We start from the raw sequence: 18,717 nt of genomic DNA, 5'->3' as shown, positions 1-18,717 counted from the left end.
GCGATGTGGGTTATAAGCAGCCCCTTTCCTCAGCCAGGGTGGGAGAACGATGATTAACTTAGTTGTCGGCGTTCCCCGGGACTGGGGCACCGCAGGTATCTCACGGCGTCAGTCCGTGCCGAGATGCCGTGAGACCGAGAGTCGGTGCTTGAAGGGAAGGAGAAATGGGTTTTGACAGAGATGCTCCGAGGCGTTTCTTTTTGCTGTTCCATTCAGCTGATCTTGTATTTCTGCTAAAGAAATAAAAGGGAACAGCCAGGCACGGGAGGATCCGATACCCTTCTCCCACACAATGTGCCCCAACTTCTCTGTCACTCCGTATTTCAGTTATTTTCATGGTGTCGGTGTCAGGCCATGAGCCACCAACAGGGACGGGACACAGCATTACTTCACTGGGAGGGCTAATGGGGAGGCTTGCCAATTCTTAATTTAATTTCCTATTAATAAAGTAGTTAATTAAATTAATATTCACTCTGAAGTCCTGAATGTATCATTTTCTGAGTTTTTCACCTATTCTTTAGTTTGTATCACTGACTCTCCCATTTTCCATGGCTTGCTGGCGCAGTGGTGTGCTGGTGCTTCTCCTCCTTAATTGGGTGACTGAAATATTTTATACAGGAGAACAATGTGTGTGTCAATTTGTCGGATGAATTTTTAGGCAGTTAATCAATTCAGGCTTAAATTCTTTGGGGATCTGCAGACATTTTCACAAATTCCTGGCAGATGTTGCGATCCTAAGAGATGATGGAGAATGTGACCCCGGGTCCGTTTGCCGACTGGCGTCAGTTTTTGTTTGCTCAAATCTGTGCGTCCCATTTATACATGATCTGCTTGACTTTGGGATCAAACCCTGTTGCTTCAGTAGTGTGTGTTTTTCATTAAACACCAGAGTTTTTAAACATGCGGGGTGCTGTATAAATACATACCAAGTGGCAGCCCTTAATTCAAGGCAGCGGAGCAGATGGGGGAGGATGGGGAAAAGGGGTCCTGAGCGGGACGGTGACTCGCTGCGGGTCAGGGTATGGGCGGAGGAGGAGGTTCGGTGCACGGTGGTGGCCGCTGGGCATCTCCTGGGCGGGTTGGTGGCACGATGGTCGAAAAGGCAGTTGGCAGGAATGGCACTGGGAGCGGAGCTGCCGGCCGAGGGATGAAGTGCAGAGAGGTGCCCAGACCCGGCAGGGGTGCTGCCTTGCTGCAGGGTCCCGGAGAAGGTGCAGGAGGTCCTTGGAGGAGCGGGTGCTGCAGAGAGCAAGGTGTTGGATCCCCCGCTCTCTGCTTGCTGAAATTTAGACCAGATCTTGGTGTCGCATGTGGCATGAGGGGAAGGCTGGTCGCAATGGCAAAGCCAGTGGTGCAGACCCAGCCTGCCCGGGGGCATGTTGGCAGCTGGCTGGGCTGGCCGCAGCCTTGCCTGCCTGCCGCCCTGCCTGCCGCCCTGCCTGCAGCCCTGCCACGCTGCCGCCCCCAACCTCAGCTGCGTGCTGGGGGCTCAGATGTGGCCTGTGAGACCCCCTGCCACCAGCACAGCCGCCCCGTCCCAGAATAAAATGATTGTGGTGCTTCAAGGAAAGTCTCCAGGTCCTGCAGAGCCAGCATTAAAAACTATCATTAGGAGGTATTGTATTTAAATTAGAGATAATCTCGGGCACAATGTGGGGAGAGGACGCGGGGTGGGACCGGGGAGAAAGCTGCAATTTCCCTGCCATTGTCACTCTGCTGTCCCTGATTGCCAGCAACCGCTGCAAATTCCAGTGATTTACTGAACCAGGCTGTAATTTGCACCACGTGCAAGGAGCCGAGTGTCACCAGGCTCCCTGTCACCAGTCCCATCAGGGCTGTGACGGGCTGTCAGCTGGGCAAGCTGCTGTCAGCTCAGTGCATCCCGGGGTGGGCCAACGCTGGCCACATCCTGCTGCCTGCCTGCTCCGGAGCTGTGCCCGGGCAGATTTGGGGTCTCTGATGCATGATTTGGTTTTGTATGTAACATGCGTGTCCTTGTGGCTTCCCTAGGACGGAGTCGGTGGCTGAGAAGATGCTGACTAACTGGTTCGCCTTCCTCCTCCACAAGTTCCTGAAGGTAAGGAGGGATGGAGCTGAGAGCCTGCTGCCGCTTTGCTGTCTCCCCCGCCAGCCCTCCCCACGGGGAATCTGGGCTTGAAACTCTTCAGTCAGACTCCAAGTCAAAAGATGGAGTAGGGCAGGTGGAAATTTGCTCGGAGATGGCTACGCCCAGGGCTGCTGTTAAAGGGGCTGAGCTGAGCCGTGCTCAGCCTTCTTCAACCCTCAGATCACCTGTGTAATCCTCATGTAATGGAGTTTCTGTTGCACCTCTTTAGTACTTAGGAGAAATCCTCACATCTCCATGCCTGGGCTTCCATATTTTTTAACTTTATTTGTGGTTTTGGAAGCCCCACAGAATTTGGTTCATGGGAGTGAACAATGCAATCAAGATCTCAAATTCCTTTTTTACAGCCATATAGATTCAGTAGAGGTTTACCAAGCCAAAGACAATATACCCGTTGAGCAATGCGGCTCATGGTTTTGGCTGTCCTCTCCAGGAGCTGCTGGGGGCTGAGCCTGGGTTGCACATGGGCTGGAGACTGAGTCAATGGGACCATGTCTCTGCTGAAATGAGTCATGTGCAAAAGCCTGTCCGCAGGCCAGGGGCCCTGGAGGAGATGCACCTTCACCTCTGGGTTAGTTTTCCTGCCTGTCTCGTTGTGTAGGAATGTGCTGGAGAGCCGCTCTTCATGCTCTACTGTGCCATCAAACAGCAGATGGAGAAAGGTCCGATTGATGCCATCACAGGAGAAGCCCGTTACTCCCTCAGTGAGGACAAGCTGATCCGGCAGCAAATTGAGTACAAGACTCTGGTGAGTGATCGCTGTAGAAGCTGCCATCAAATCGCTTCTGTCCTGCCCACTTGGGCATGAGCTGTTCTGACCTTTAGGCCAGCGATTAGGACGCTGCCGTGAAGCACAAGTGTTGCCAGTGCAACAAAGCCTCGTGCTGCCAGACCCGTGCCCAAGTCAGGCGTGTCCCGAATTTGCAGGTACAAATAGCCAGAGGTAAGGTTTAGAAAGGCAGGGTTTGAGGGCGGCATTTTATCTCCCTGGGAACTGAGCATTGCTGTCCCTCTAGCAAGTGAAAATGGACATCCAGGACTCCTGCCTTTATAGTTGTAAAGATGTACTAGATGCAACAGCAATGATCCCCCACAAATGGGGATGCGGTGGGCTTTTTTATGAGAATGGGTTGTTGTGACAGACGTGGTTACAGTTCTCCTGGATGCTTGTCCGAAGCCTTTAGAGCATGGTGTGGTTCTCCTTCCCTTCCAGATCCTAAACTGTGTGAACCCGGATAATGAGAACAGTCCAGAGATCCCTGTGAAGGTGCTGAACTGTGATACCATCACTCAAGTCAAAGAGAAGATCCTCGATGCAGTATACAAAAACGTCCCGTACTCTCAAAGACCGAGAGCTGTTGACATGGACTTGGGTAGGAGCTTCTCTGCCTCCCAGGAAGGGGAAGATCAGAGAGGGGGACGTTCTCAGGGATTCTCCGTGGGTATTGCAGAGCTTGAAAACTAGAGCTCAGGCTGCACAACGACCCAGAGGTTTCTGCCCCTAGAAAGCATGGGCGCTGCTCCGACCGGATAGGTTTTGAACTCTGTGGGATCAGCTAATTGTCCACTGATCACGGAGGCTTCGGGAGTCATTTGCTCTTTCACTCTGCTGAGCAAAGCCTGTCCCCAGGGTTTTGTGTCCTGCCAGAGCCAGGGTGGGGGACAGTGGGGCTGGGAAGGTCCCATGCCTTGGTTTAGCTGAACACAGCAAAACCCTCTGCGTGGGAATTAAAATGCTGCCCTTGACCTTCTTTGCAGTTGTAAGATTGAAGAGCAGAATTTAGCATTCTCTGGGTGCCTCTTCCCTGGGAGGTGGGCTCTTCTGCAGGCTCCTTGGGCCAGTAGCTGCTAGGGCCAGAAGTGGATAGAGCCTGTTGGTGCCTTCTCCTTCTGACCAGTGTGTCTGCCTGGTTTTTGCCTCTCCCGCAGAGTGGCGGCAGGGCCGGATAGCTCGCGTGGTCCTGCAGGATGAAGACATCACCACCAAGATTGAAGGAGACTGGAAGCGTTTGAACACCTTGATGCATTATCAGGTAAGAAAGCAGCCCCAGCAGACAGCTCCCAGAAAGCTGCCGGGAGGGAAGAAAAGAAAAGCAGAAATTTAATTCCCAAGTATCTCGTCTACCAAGACAGACAGGGAGGTCACATTTGTATGATAAACCAGAAGGGTTCAATGTGCTTATGCATTAGACAGGAAAGCAACCTTGACATGGATCTTAAAGAAACTAGCAGAGTTGAAAATTGGCTAAATTAAACCCGCCAGCCGTGCTGGTGAGAGAGAGGGAGCCGCGGAGAGGGCTGAGCTGCCGCTGCTGGAGACGCAGGGCCGGGGGGGGACGGCCCATGGGGCTCGGGTCTTCACGTGGGGGTCTGGGACAACCAGGGGTGCAGCAGAGGAGGCTCTGTCTGCCTTCAAAGCTTTGCAAACACCAAGCGGTCAGACATTCTAGAGCTGCATTCTAGGCTGCAGTGGCAGCTCGTCTCTCCTGCTCGTGATCCTCCTATGTGTTGATTCTTGAGCATCATGCAAGGTGTGAAGAAGGGACACGGAGCAAATACTTCAAATACTGTCACTTGGGAGGGTCAAGGGAGTGCTGCGGGGAGATACGGGATGAGGCTGGGTCAAGAAATGGTGAATATCAGGGGCTACTGCTTGCCAGGGTACGTCGAACCTCCTGAGTCCCAGACCTAGTCTTCCAAGCCAAGTAACAGGAGTTTTACCACTAAGGTCATATAAAACGAAGCTAGACAGTGAAGATGCTCTACTGGGTATCAGCCCCGTGGGCGAGGTGACCTAAGAAATTGTTGCCGTCCAGTTGCCCCACTCGCCTGCCCCAGCCCAGCCCGGGCTGCAAACGTTAGGGTGCAGATGACAGGGGTGCAAACGTTGGGAAGGGCTTCCTACGGTGTGTGGAAGGCGGAAAGGGAGGTAAAGACGGAGCTGAGGAAGGTTTGGTTGAAGGGAATCAAAGGCTTTTACTCAAAGCCTGTCTGCAGCAGAGGATAACTGCATTAATTGGGACCCGCGACCTACTACTGTCCATCACTACCTACACAGAAGTGTTTAGTATTTAATCTGGCATCTTTCCCTGTTTATACACCATCTCAAGTCCATCAGCGTGACTCATGCTGTGTAAGTTGAATGTGAGCCAGTATTGACAGGAGCCATATAATCAGGGAGCGAGGCAGAGAGAATGGCATAAATATGCAAAGTGCATGTAAAAAAGCACCTCGAGGGTCAACTTTTCCAAGCAGCCCCAAGGATTTAAAGACCGATTACTGTAAAATGTCACAGGAGTTGTGCAGATGAATTCCATTGTTTCTAAAATCTGTTTTACCTGACAGTTGCAAGGGATTAACCAACACGCAGGGAAGCGGCGAGACTTTATTATGCCTTGATCTTTAAAAGTCATCTTAAGGAAGTCACAAGTGAAAGCTGTTTGATGTGTGTTGGGTGCGAGGGGAGGGATTATTTTCATTTCAGCGCCTGTGGGAAAACCTGAGCCACAAGTTTACCCTTAAAATAAACAAAATCCTTGCAGCACTCGAGATGCTGCAGCTACTCCTGCCATTTGAATGTCAGTTTTGCTCTGGGACAAGGCAGAAGTTTGCTGCCAAACATCTAAACAGGTACCGACCGCCCGTGGCTCTCCCCACGCTGGCCCGAGCTCTGCGCAGCGCCACGGAGCGTCTCAGCCATAAAAAGAAGCCAAGTTCTGTGCACCGCAACAGAAATCTTGTCAAGGCAGGGCTTTTGCCAAAAACAAACAGCAATTTTTTTTTTTTTTTGTATTCTTACCAGGTTTTTTTTTCTGTTTGAGTAATAAATGTTTTTATTAGGTATCAAAAATACAGATGCTCCAGGACTACACAGTAAAACAAATATGTGGGCAAAGGCACAGCATAGAAGAGGGTATCAAATCATTTGAGTTTCAAGCGCTGCCGTCTCACCATTGCAGCCAGGAGCGCTACATAGAAAACAGGTGTGGTTCAAGCCATAAAAATGAAATCTAGATTTCTCCGGCTTCTGGAGGACTAGTGACGATGACTTCTAAATTTCCAGGGGAAAAAAAAGAAAAAAGAAAAAAAAACCAAACCAAAACATAAAAGCTAGCTCTGTAAAGCTCTCTCCATCTTTTATTCAGGGCTGTCTTGTCTTTGGCTTTGGTCGGATGCCATCTACTTGTATCTGCTGCTCTGCAGGCGAAGCACTCTGTGGATTTGCGCGCAGTAATTGGAGATGCGCAGCCCCAGTTTCCATCCGAGAGCTCCGGGCGCTCCGCGGTCTCTCGGGGAGGTGCTGGCACCCGGGAGCAAATGCCCAAGCAAGGACCAGACCCCGCCTGGTCCCCGCAGCCCTGTCCCTGCTCCCCCCAGCCCCGTCCCTGCTCCCCGCTCCGGGGGTCCCCGTGCTCCCGGTCCCCAGCCCGGGGGTCCCTGTGCTCCCCAGCCCCATCCCCGCTCTGGGGGTCCCTGTGCTCCCCAGCCCCGCTCCCTGCAGCTCCTGGGCTCCAGCTCAGGCTCCTGCCAGGTCATTTAACTCCGCGAGTTTCTCAGCTCCACACCTGGCTGCTGCATTTTGACACTATTACATTTGTTTTCTGGGTGTTTAGGATGGTAAAAGTACAATATACATCTGCATCAACCCATAAAATACGTTTTTCCTGGGAAGCCTTCACATGCAAAAGCCCGATTGCGTTTAAAGAGAAACATTCATCTTTCTGTAATGTTTTTGAACCTCTTTATAGAATTATGTAGGGAACTGTATGCCTGCTGCTTATTTCTTCATTTATAAAAATAGATGTGGAGGTTAAATAGGCGTAATTCTTTGTTAAGTTCTCTGGAGCTTTTAAACTATGTTGTAAGGAATTGTATTACATTTGTGTAGTATCCTTTTGGTTTCATGCCTATTAAACTCCATGGGAGAGTCTCACTCTGCATGGTTTTACTCAGGAAAAATGAAACACTGAATTTAATATCAAATGATTTACAGTGGCTCATGCAGGGTTAACTCAGAGGCAGCAGAGCATGAATACCTGTCAGCCACTGTGAGTCTGGAAGGGCCGAAAGACTAGAAAACTATTTTAAATGAAAAATTAGAAGCAGGGAGGGAAGATTTGAGTGGAAAATGAGATGTAGGAGCGGAGGGTGGTGTGGATGTGGAGCCAGCATCCCCCCTTGCATCCCCCTTGCATCCCCCTTGCATCCCCCCTGCATCCCCCTTGCATCCCCCCTGCATCCCCCCTGCATCCCCCCTGCATCCCCCCTGCATCCCCACATCCCCCCTGCATCCCCCCTGCATCCCCACATCCCCCTGCATCCCCCCTGCATCTGGGCTTCGGCGCTGCTGCGGTCCCTGCTCCGGTTTTTCTTTTTCTTTTCTTTAAGGTGTTTTGTGCCCCACGTTTCCAGCTTGTAGAAGAATCGGAATATTTATAAAGTTGTAAAACAGCCAGCCAGCTTCGCAGGCGTCTCTGGGGTTTTATGGGAGTGTGGCAACAGCGGAGCGAGATAGGAAACGAATGTGTGCTACATCTGATGCTAATTTGCACGCTGGTGTTTTTTAGCTGACAAGAGCCATTCGACCCAAAATTTAGAGAGTGAAAGTGCTCTGTGTGTGTGTGTGTATTTTTAATGCCTCTCTCCCAGTTAACCACAGCCTTGGTGGAAATGGATCCCAGCACGGTGGCCGGGGAGCAGCCTGGGCCGCGGTGCGCTCGGGTTTCTCCCCAGTGAAAGTGAACCGAAGTGGCAGCTAATGACAGGCTAAGAAAATAATATCACCACTGAGCGTTTCTGCCATTGACTTAATAAATTGGATGAAGTGAGGCAGGAGCAGAAGGGGAAATAACAGAGGTGTTTGAAGTGTTTTGCTTAGACAGATCTCACTTTTGTACTGTGAAACACAAGTGACTATTATTTCCACTATCACTAGCAATAATAACAACTCGGATTTACATGCAAACTTTCGTCTGAATGGAAGCCAAAGCCTTGAAGGCAGCGATGTACCCAAACCCCTTCTGCAGAGAGCGCGGGGAGATGCTGGGGAGCAAAATCCAGCTGCTGCCCGGGAGCTTCCCCGTGCAAAGGGAAGGGGCAGGTTTCCTGGCAAATAATGGGGAACTAATCCCCAAAAGCAATTTCTCCGGCATGAAGGGGCATTTCTTTCGTGCAGCTCCTCTAACTGGTTTGTCGGCTGGGCCCCGGCGGGTCCCTCGGCCCGCGAGGTGCGGTGACTCCGCTCTCTGCTGCACCACGGGCCACGAGTTCAACGGTAAAAGACACTCAGGCCCGTTCCCTGGAAACCTGCAGATTCTTAATTAAGGGAAATCAGTTAAAAAACTTCCAGTGACTACTAGATTTATAGGGAGGATAAAATTAAACATGGCTACTAAAATCTGCTATAACAAAATCTTGTTAGCACTAATGTTCATTTATAGTTTGACTTCCCAGCATTTAATTCCTTCTCTGGTGTAGTGGAGGGACTGGCAATTTAATACCCTGAAAGATGGCTTTATGACTTGCTCAGCTGTAAATCAAACTTTTAAAGTTCGTAAAAATTGCTAAAATAAAAAATGGTTTAATAGGAATGTTTTATGGTCCATAATGTTATTATAGTCGTTTTATTCCCTCTGCATTGTTACTTTAATTGGATCACAACAATTCTTGAGATTCTCATTTTTATGGGATAAAGCGTAATCTTAAATCACAACGACCCAAAACATCTTCAAGACGTCTTTTGATTTATCGCTCCTTGCCGTAGGGCTGCTGCCCCCCCCGGCGCAGGGCTCAGCTCAGGACCGGTCCCCGCCGGGGCTGGCGGGCAGGATCGCTCCCGCGTCCTCACAGCCCCCCGGAGCTGGGACCTGCCACTTCTGCTCCCCGGCTGAGCAGCTGGTGATGGCAGGTGGATCTCGCTGATCTTTTCTTCTCTTCCTTTCCCTCCCCAGGTATCAGACCGCTCAGTGGTGGCTCTCGTGCCCAAACAGACCTCCTCCTACAACATCCCTGCCTCCGCCAGTATCTCCCGGACGTCCATTAGCAGATACGGTGAGGAGCAGAGTTAGGGGCTGGGACAGGGTGGCTCCCGGGCAGCGACTGGGCATCGCTCCTGCTGTGCCACGCGTTTACGGCCAGCCTGGAGCGAGGCGTGACACCACCGCGTGTCGTGCAGCCCACAGCTTAAAATGAGAATTATCCCGGTATTGAAACCGCCTTTGTTGCAGGAGGGCAACACCTTACGGGAATTAGGTGGGGAAAAAGCAGCAGCCTCCCCCAAGGAAGCACACCACCTCAGCCAAAATGAAAGTACATTCAGAAAAATGTCCATGGCTGCTGGTTTTTTTGCAAAGGGAGCAGAGGAGGTGAGAGGAGGGAAAAGGAAATGCCAAGCACAATGTGAGCAGCCTTTGGAAAAACAGGAAAAGCCCAGGGAAAGGCTTTTGGGATGGATGGATGGAAGCTGGGGAGCTCCCACGGGGCTCCCGCTGCGGAAAAGCGGCTCCGTGTCCCTTGCACGTACAGAGAGAAGCCTGATTCCTTCATCTATTTCTTCTCTAAGTGGAGGATCCTGAATTCTTAGCTAATGGGTCAAAAACGGGTAACAGCAATCTTAACTCGGCGTGCTCGGATGTGCACACCTGGGAATTCATTATTTGCATAATGGCAGGGCTCGGCACTTACAGAAGGTCCCTGAAGACGCTGCAGCCTGAGTAAATGAGTCTGCGAGGTGCCAGGTGTGCGTTTATAGCACTAAATCCACAATAATAGTAATAATACACTTCCATAAAAGGCAGCAGTGGCAAAATCTCTGGTGCGCTGATCTTTCATTATCTTTCATTTTACAGAGTGTTTTACAAACGAGAGGTCTCCTGACAAACCCGTCTCCTTCTCTTGTTTATAGCTCCCAAAATAATGTTGTTTTTTTCTGGAGCGAGCGTTCTGAGGAGCCGTCCACAGCAGAGTCTTTAGGCAAAAGCCGGGAGAAGAGGCCCTTCTCCCTGCGAGGTGTGATCACCCCGCTGCCCAGCGCTCCCCCCGCTTCAGGGGACGGGACACCCGAGGCTGGGTCACACAACCTGAGTCCTCATCGGTCTGTGTCAGGTGGAAAAGCTTTTGCAAAGTACCAATATGAGCTATCGTTGCTCACGTTAAGATTAATACTTCTAATTGTGCAGACAGAATTTAAATGAGATACTTATTTACTTCCCCCATTATATATCAGTACAGAGCTATGTTTAAAAATAGAATTACTAGATGCTTCCCTGGCTGTCCCCCTGTCTGTCTCCTTAATTATATCAGTTGGAGTACTCATTTATCTAAGCCTTAATCAGGGATGAAAATCTAGCTAGTTTGGTAATGACTTGCGTATTTCCCTCGGCTGATTTATGATTGATCCCCTTACTCTCGCTGAGGAGGCTGAGCGGCAAATTGGAGGCGAAACTTGAGAAAAATGCACAAGGTTCCCAGAGAACAAAGAAATTTAGTGAGAGGAAAAAACCCAACAACGCGCGGTTGTGCTGTTCAGCCCCGTGTCTGGGCTTGGAGGCACCGTGGATGGGATCCAGGGAGGCGCATTCTTTGGGAAGTTAAATGTATCTCACATCCCTTCGTGGTTTCCAAGCAATTAAGGGGAAAAACCTCTGTGTGCTCCCCTGTGAGCTCCCCGTTCCCTGCCGGGAGGAGGGCAGAGGCAGGGACGGGAGGGATGCTGGACCCGCGCATCCCCGCGAGCGGCACGGCCGGGATGCAGGACTGGCCTTGGGCTCTGCAGTCGGTGCTCAGCTTGAGCCCGCGTTGCTCTAATGAAAGCCTCAAGAACAGGAACAGCAGTTTCTTCTGCCCTTTGTGCCGGTTGTGCCAGGCAGGTTGTTATTATTTGCAAAATCCTGACATGGAGACTCCGGTGCTGCAGGAGTTGGTGCTCAGGGTTAACGAGCATGTGGCCCGTGGAGCTGTCTCACGTGGACCTGTGGTATTGAGTTCACGTAGGTAAAGGATGCGAATCAAGTAGAAAAGTCCCACATCTGAGTGCGAAAAGATAAAGGCTTGAGTCTGAAGGGCTCTATTCAGTGAACACCAAATGCCTGTCGGTGCCTGGTACATTTCATTACCCCATTAAAAAAACCCAACAAGCCACTGCAGATGATTTTTGGCATTAGCGAGCGTCACTGCGGAGAGTCAGGGAAATGAAAAAGGGGGTTGCTTTGAGCGTGACCGACTTCTCTTCCCGTCGTCCAGACTCCACCTTCCGCTACACGGGCAGCCCCGACAGCCTGCGCTCCCGGGCCCCCATGATCACCCCCGACCTGGAGAGCGGGGTCAAGGTTTGGCACTTGGTCAAAAACCACGACCACGGAGACCAGAAGGAAGGAGACCGGGGCAGTAAGATGGTGTCCGAGATCTACCTGACCAGGCTATTAGCTACAAAGGTAACTGCTGTGTGGGAAATTCCCTTGGGAAATGCATCGGGAGGTCCATCTAGATGCAGTTGCCGGGGGTCCTGCGCAGCCCCTAGTGATGCTCAGCTCCCGGGGGATGGGGACTGTCCCTGCCGGGCTTTCCTGGGTGCCCAGGGTTGGGTGGCTCCTGGAGCAGCAAGAGGAACACAGATCGCATTCCCTCACGCTGCAAGGTGATCGCTGCAATACCTCATCCTTCTGCACGGCATTAAACCACAAAGAGTTGGAGAGATGCAGCAGTGCCTGTAGATGGTTAATTGGTTTCCTTGGCCAGACAGAGTTTTCTGGCCTGTCTCTGTGTGTTCATCGCCGTAGATAATGCAGATTTGCGTTTGAAAGCAAAAAAAATTATTTCAGGTTAGAAATAAACAGTAAGTGCAGCCATGAGTAGCTGCAGGCTGGAGCATTCCCTGGGGTCCTCCAGCAGCGCAGTCAGCGTTCGTAAAGCCCCCAGCCTTGCTTATTCCTGGGGGTCCGTAGTGGCACTCTGCAGGGCTGTGCGGAGCTGGAACCCCATCTGGCGTCCCCTCCTGCCACCGCAGCTTAGCCAAGCGTGCGCCCATCCCTCCCTTCACCTTCTCGCTCGCTGCTCCCATTAGGGAACGCTGCAGAAATTCGTGGACGACTTGTTTGAGACGCTGTTCAGCACGGTGCACCGCGGCAGCGCGCTCCCGCTGGCCATCAAGTATATGTTCGATTTCCTGGATGAGCAGGCAGATAAGCACGGCATCCACGACACCGATGTGAGGCACACGTGGAAGAGCAATTGGTAAGAACGGAGGAGGGAGGAGGGTGGAAGGGGGAGCGGACCTGAGTACTGAGCAATTATCTGTGTCCTGGGGTAAAACAAAGATGGGGAAGAGCTTTGGGAAGGCTGGGAGCAACCAAGTCCCACAGCTCCAAAGCATGAGATGTGCCATGAAGCTGTGCTAATGCTTTTCATCCAGCGCCGCTGTTGTCACTGTGCCCCGAGCTGATGTGGCCAGGGGGGTTGATCCTGGTCCGTGCTGCTCCCGGTGCACACACGGACTGAAACCCCGGTGTAGTGTTAAACCACGAGCCCGGCTGTCTCCGAGTCCTCTCCAGGGGTGGGAGCTGGGCACTGGCTGTACATCCGCGCCCCCGGACACTGGAAATGGCTGGGTTGGCAGAGCTGGTCTGCTCGCGGGAAGCCGCGCTCCATGCCGGCACCACCCTGGCATCACAGTCCTGCTGTGACAGGAATGCTGGAATGCCGGCACAGGGGCTGCACCTTCCCCATCACTTCGGGTGGCAGCCGGAGCATTTGGGCAACGGAAGGAGGGGGGAAGGGGGGAAGGAGCCAGCCCTGCGTGGAATGTGGCCAGGTCCAGCCTTCTCCGAACAATGGGAGTTCTCACGTCCCTGCCTCTGCTGTTATTTTAGGATTAAAAGCTCCGTGGGTTAGAAATTTACCTCTACAAGGAAGAAAAAAAAGCACAACAAATGGTTGCTCCCTGAAGACTTTGTATTTTCCCCTGAGTCTCTCGTGGTTTAAAAGGCCTCTAATCATCACGGCTGCAAAAGCTGGGTTCCCCGCTAAGGCTGTGGGAAGCTAAAAACAATTTATTGAACGCCTTAGAAGAAGGAGTTATTAGGATAAAAACTCTAGAATCACAAAAAAAAAAAAAGATGAGACTTCTTAAAGCAGTAAAAAAGATAGCACCGACCAGCGGTTTGCTCTGCCAGAGCCATCGGACCACTCGAGCCCTGGCCCGTTCTTCTGCCCCGGGGCACGGGACGCTCGGAAGAAGGGCGAAAATCTGGTCTCTGTGCTCTGCTGAGCGCTTTGGTCGGCTGCAGCATTCCCAGAAAGGGAATTTTGGTGGGGAGATGGGCGAAGGCTTGTGCTGCTGGTGCAGGTCAATGCAAACGGGGGCTTGGAGCAGAGAGGTGGGTCCTGGGGGGTGAGGGGACCTGGCACCGCCGGGACGCGGCTGAGCTGCCGGCCCGCAGTGCAGCAAGGGTTAAGGCTTCGGTGCAGCTAGCTGGGTAGACAGAGAGAGCTGAGACTTGAAAGGTAATAGAAAGCAGCAGCTGTTTTTTTGATCCTGCTATACAGCCAAAGAAAAAAGGAATAATAATTCCCCTTTGATTGCAAAGGCCTCAGGATTTGGGGACAAAGCCTCTGATGCCTGCTGCACCGCTCGCGGATGATGGACTGCGGAGTGGCCGGGCAGCGGCTGATTAGCGTGGGGGCGGCCGCAGACTCCCACTCTAACGACCTCGGCTTAATGGGCTCCTGCCGGAGCCGCTCACCCGGTGCCACCGAAGGCTGCTCTGCTCTGCCCTGGCACAGCCAGCCTGCCCTCGGCGCCCGCTGCCCCTCGCATCCTCCACCTTTCCGTGCAGGATCAGAGCCCGGAGCAGCTCCCGGGGCGCGCAGGGCAGCAGCATCCATCCCAGGCATAGCGGGACCCATCACAAGCAATCTGGGCAGCCCTGGGCTAACTGCTGTTTGGTGGACCCTGCCCAGCTGCTACTCAGAGCGTTGCTGCTTCCCACCGCTTGTATTCTGCTTGGGAACACAAATGCAGCAAACGTTCATTTGTAGCTTTTGTCTTAACATCTGATTTTGCTTTGCAGAATCGCAGAATGGCAGGGGTTGGAAGGGACCTTCAGAGATCGTCCCCTCCAACCCCCTGCCAGAGCAGGGTCACCCAGAGCAGGTGGCACAGGAACGCGTCCAGGCGGGGTTGGGATGTCTCCAGAGACGGAGACTCCCCCACCTCTCTGGGCAGCCTGTGCCACGGCTCTGTTACACTTAAAGAAATTTTTCCTCATGTTGAGATGGAATGTCCTGTGTTCCAGCTTGTGTCCGTTTCCCCTTGTCCTGTCGCTGGGCACCACTGAAAAGAGCCTGGCCCCATCCTCCTGACACCCCCCCTTTAGCTATTACTGCACGTTGATGAGATCCCCTCTCAGCCTGCTTTTCTCCAGGTGGAACGGCCCCAGGTCTCTCAGGTGTTTCTCCATTTCCCTACAGCCTCCCTCTCCGATTCTGGGTGAACGTAATCAAAAACCCGCAGTTCGTGTTTGATATCCACAAAGGCAGCATCACGGACGCCTGCCTCTCCGTTGTGGCTCAGACCTTCATGGATTCCTGCTCCACCTCGGAGCACCGCCTGGGCAAGGACTCCCCCTCCAACAAGCTGCTGTACGCTAAGGACATCCCCAGCTACAAGAGCTGGGTGGAGAGGTGAGCGGCAGCGCGTGGCGGCGGCAGCGCGGGTGCAGGGCTGGCCTGGGCGCCCCGGTCCTCCCGCGCCGAGCAGCCTTGCTCTCGGTGGCCCACGATGGAGCAGGGCGGCTCTTGCAGTGAGACGGTGGCACAGCTCAGCCCTGCCAAGCGTCGTTGCTCTTATTCATCTTAGAATCACAGAATCACCTAGGTCGGAAGGGACCTTTAAGATCATCAAGCCCAACCATTAACCCGACACTGCCAAACCCACCACTAACCCGTGTCCCTCAGCACCACGTCTACATGTCTTTTAAATACCTCCAGGGATGGTGATTCAACCACTTCCCTGGGCAGCCTATTGCAATGTTTGATAACCCTTTCAGTGAAGACATTTTTCCTAATATCCGTCCTAAACCTCCCCTGGCACAAGTTGAGGCCATTTCCTCTTGTCCTTAAGAGGACCTTGCTTCAGACCAGGATCCCATTCAGCTAGCTGTAAGCAGGAAGCAAAATGCTGTCCTTTCCCCTGCAGAGCTTAGTTTAAATCCCAAGGAGAGGAGGGGCGTTTTGAGCCGCCGTGTGTCTCATGGCCCCCCCTTGGCCCTTCCTTCCCGCAGGTATTACGCAGACATCGCCAAGCTCCCCGCCATCAGCGACCAGGATATGAACGCCTACCTGGCCGAGCAGTCGCGCCTGCACTCCGCCGAGTTCAACATGCTGAGCGCGCTCAACGAGATCTACTCCTACGTCAGCAAGTACAGCGAGGAGGTGGGTGTCCCCCTGGCACGCGCGGCCCGGGGTGGGTGCGGTGGTGGGTCCGGCAGCAAGCCCCTGTTATGGTTTGAGAAACCCATGGCAATTTCTTGTCATTTAGAATCATAGAATCATAGAATTGTTGAGGTTGGAAGGGACCTTTAAGATCATCGAGTCCAACCTTTAGCCTACCCTGACAAGAGCCACTTCTAAACCATGTCCCTCAGTGCCCCATCTACCCTTTTTTTAAACACCTCCAGAGATGGTGAATCCACCACCTCCCTGGGCAGCCTATTCCAATGTTTAATAACCCTTTCAGTGAAAAAATGTCTCCTAATATCTAATCTAAACCTCCCCTGACGTAACTTGAACCCGTTTCCCCTCGTCCTATCACTTGTCACCAGGGAGAAGAGGTCAGCCCCCATCTCTCTACAACCTCCTTTCAGGTAGTTGTAGAGGGTGAGAAGGTCTCCCCTCAGCCTCCTCTTCTCCAGGCTAAACAACCCCAGCTCCCTCAGTCGTTCCTCATAAGGTTTGTCCTCCAGGCCCCTCACCAGCTTTGTAGCCCTAATTTAGACAATTATTCTATCACCCGATGACCTCTTCCCACCCGGAAAGGAGAATCAGGGAAAAACAAGGAAACACAAGGGTTGAAATATAAATAGATTTAATAGGATAAGACTAAATAATTAACATTAATAATACTAAAAACCAGTATCGATCCCGATACCAATATAAAATATACAAGGATTATACCCAACCAGGGCAAAAAGTTCTCTCTCACCATCAAGGGAGAGAGAGCACTACACAGCAAACTTTCTAATTTCTATGGAATGTGCCGTTCACGGTGTGAAATAACCCTGTTGGCAGCTTGGGTCAAGCGCCCGGGTCTCGCTCCTCCTCATCCCCACACCTGGAGAGCTCGAAAGCACTGAGACCTTGAAACCCGCACCCCAGAGCTGGCTGTAAAGTAAATATTCTCACAAATTCAGACACTAGAGTCTTCTAAAAGTGCAGTTTTCCCAAGCGTTAGAAGAGAAATTAGTCCTGTGTCACTCCAACCAGGACATCCCCCTTGCTGCCACCCGGAGCTCCTTCCTCCTCCCTCGTCCTCGATGCAGCGGCGCCGCCGCTCGCACCACTGCCGCCCCGCTCCTCCCTGCTCATGCACAAATTGGTTCGGGTCCTGGCCGTGCCTGTCGCGTGCTTCCCAGGGGACTGAGAGCTAAAACACTGTGGGAGCAACTGCATTCCTCAGCCTCGGCATACGCCCAGTGCAGCGCGCTCCTAAATGCAGTGGAAAATCATCATGGCCCAGCGAAGCTCCCCGGAAACATCCCTGTCTTTTGGGAACGGCGTGGTACAAATCCCATGTTGCAGTGACGCAGACTCCTGTTTGCAAAGAACCCCTGGCAGCATGAGCTCCTTTAATGAATGCATCACTTGAAACCAAGTTCTCGCCATCTGTTCCACCCCTTCATTTCAGTGTAAGGAGAACCTATTTTGCAATTATGTCCGTTAAAAGGAAGGGTTTTGTCGTTTAATTGCATGTATGCATTTGTGATACAATGCCCCAGCTATTTTCCCATTGGGGCTTAAAAATCTCATAACTTCTGTGCGAAATGAGACAAGAAACGTTGAGCTGAAGGTACAGGAATGGTTGTGTTGTGCAGGGAACGTGGACCGAGCGGTCGAACAAACCCATGAGCCCGGCTGCGGCGTGGCGAAGCGCTCGCCGCCTTCCTCTGCCACCCCTTATTTAAGTTTCACACATCCACGTTTCGAGTTGCTCACATCTTGCTGCCCGCCCACCCCTGCCACCCCTTCTCATCCACTGACTTCTTTCTCTGTTTTGTTTTTTTTCCCCCCTCCTTTTTTTATTTTTTCTGGACCAGCTCATTGGGGCTTTGGAGCAGGACGAACAGGCCCGGAGGCAGCGCCTGGCATACAAAGTAGAGCAACTTATTGGTGCCATGTCTATTGAGAGCTGAAGAAAGGTTGCGGTGCTCGCGGGCGGCAAAGGGCAGAGATCGCACGGACTCTCGGGAATTCAGAGGGAGAACAAGCAAGAAAGGCGCTGGACACACATAAATACCGAGGCTCTTTCTGGAGGGAGCAGAGACTGGCCCAAGGACCGACTGTGTTCAAAAATCCTGTAGGATCCGGTTTGAAAAAGCAGGAAGAGAAAAAGACAAAGCATCTCAATCAAAGTCAAATCAAGATGGATCATTTTTTCGAGGATACACAGAAAGAAGGAACCTGGAAAGTCTGGATGTCTCCATGACTGCTGCTTTGCATGAAAATTGTTTGATGTATATTAGAAAATAAAACTTTATTTAAAGGGGTTTTTTTTAAAAAAAAAAAAAGGGGAAGAAAAAGGAAAAAAAAAAGAAGAAATAGAGCAAAAACCACAGAGGCCACAGAGAAAATCCTGGCAACAAGGTCCAGCTCTGAATCCTGTCTTCAAGAGACTCCCGAGGACGCGGCTCAGGCACTCTGCGAACGGACTCTTACGCCAATTGGAAAGTCTGGAAAAAACAAAATTTTCTTCTTTTTGGGATCTTACAAAAAATATGAGCACAAGTTTGCACCACACCTTTTTACACGAGTAAAATAGCAGTTTAGCCAGAAAATAGTTCAGTGGCTGAGTAACTTATAGGCACTAGAAGGAACTTTACCTGAATTGCAAAACCATCAGATCATCCAACCCGTCTTGAAATCCAGCTTTATCTATGTATTTATATAGTGTCAATATATATATATTTTTTTTAAGTCCCATTTACTGTTGAATGAGGAAAGATCTGATTTTAAGTGCTTTCCCCTTTTCCATCCCCATTCCTCCTCGCCGGGCACCGGCGTGGTGATGGGGCAGCAGCCGGCACGGTGCCGTGGCCACGGCCAGCTGCGGCCGGTGCGGTGATGGGGCAGCAGCCAGCATGGTGCCGTGGTGGTGGCTGTGGCCATGCCCAGCTGTGGTTGGCGTGGTGATGGGGCAGTAGCCAGAGCGGTGGCATGGTGTGGCCATGGCCATGGCCAGCCGCGGTCAGCGCGGTGATGGGGCAGCAGCCAGCACGGTGCCGTGGCCATCGCTGTGGTCATGGCCATGGCCAGCTGTGGTCAGTGTTGTGATGGGGCAGCAGCCGGCGTGGTGCCGTGGCCATCACTGTGGCCAACTGCGG

The 18,717-nt window shown here is 52.0% G+C and overlaps 1 protein-coding gene across 1 annotated transcript in view; it reads left to right on the top strand.

Annotated features, from left to right (window-relative positions):
- PLXNA2 (plexin A2) overlaps nucleotides 1-17,900 on the top strand; it is a 173,134-nt gene extending 155,234 nt beyond the window's left edge. The window contains exons 23-32 of the mRNA XM_063356322.1: nucleotides 2,011-2,077; nucleotides 2,727-2,873; nucleotides 3,339-3,498; nucleotides 4,055-4,158; nucleotides 9,076-9,175; nucleotides 11,366-11,556; nucleotides 12,186-12,355; nucleotides 14,591-14,803; nucleotides 15,403-15,553; nucleotides 17,434-17,900. Of these exons, the coding sequence (XP_063212392.1) occupies nucleotides 2,011-2,077; nucleotides 2,727-2,873; nucleotides 3,339-3,498; nucleotides 4,055-4,158; nucleotides 9,076-9,175; nucleotides 11,366-11,556; nucleotides 12,186-12,355; nucleotides 14,591-14,803; nucleotides 15,403-15,553; nucleotides 17,434-17,529 (1,399 nt within the window). The 3' untranslated portion in view covers nucleotides 17,530-17,900. The remainder of the gene's footprint in view (nucleotides 1-2,010; nucleotides 2,078-2,726; nucleotides 2,874-3,338; nucleotides 3,499-4,054; nucleotides 4,159-9,075; nucleotides 9,176-11,365; nucleotides 11,557-12,185; nucleotides 12,356-14,590; nucleotides 14,804-15,402; nucleotides 15,554-17,433) is intronic.
- Nucleotides 17,901-18,717: the final 817 nt, after the last annotated feature.

This window comes from Chroicocephalus ridibundus, chromosome 20 (assembly GCF_963924245.1).
Source record: "Chroicocephalus ridibundus chromosome 20, bChrRid1.1, whole genome shotgun sequence".
NCBI classification, from domain to species: Eukaryota; Metazoa; Chordata; class Aves; order Charadriiformes; family Laridae; genus Chroicocephalus; species Chroicocephalus ridibundus.
The sequence above is the reverse complement of the archived record's forward strand: the minus strand, read 5'-3'. Positions and strand labels throughout refer to the sequence as shown.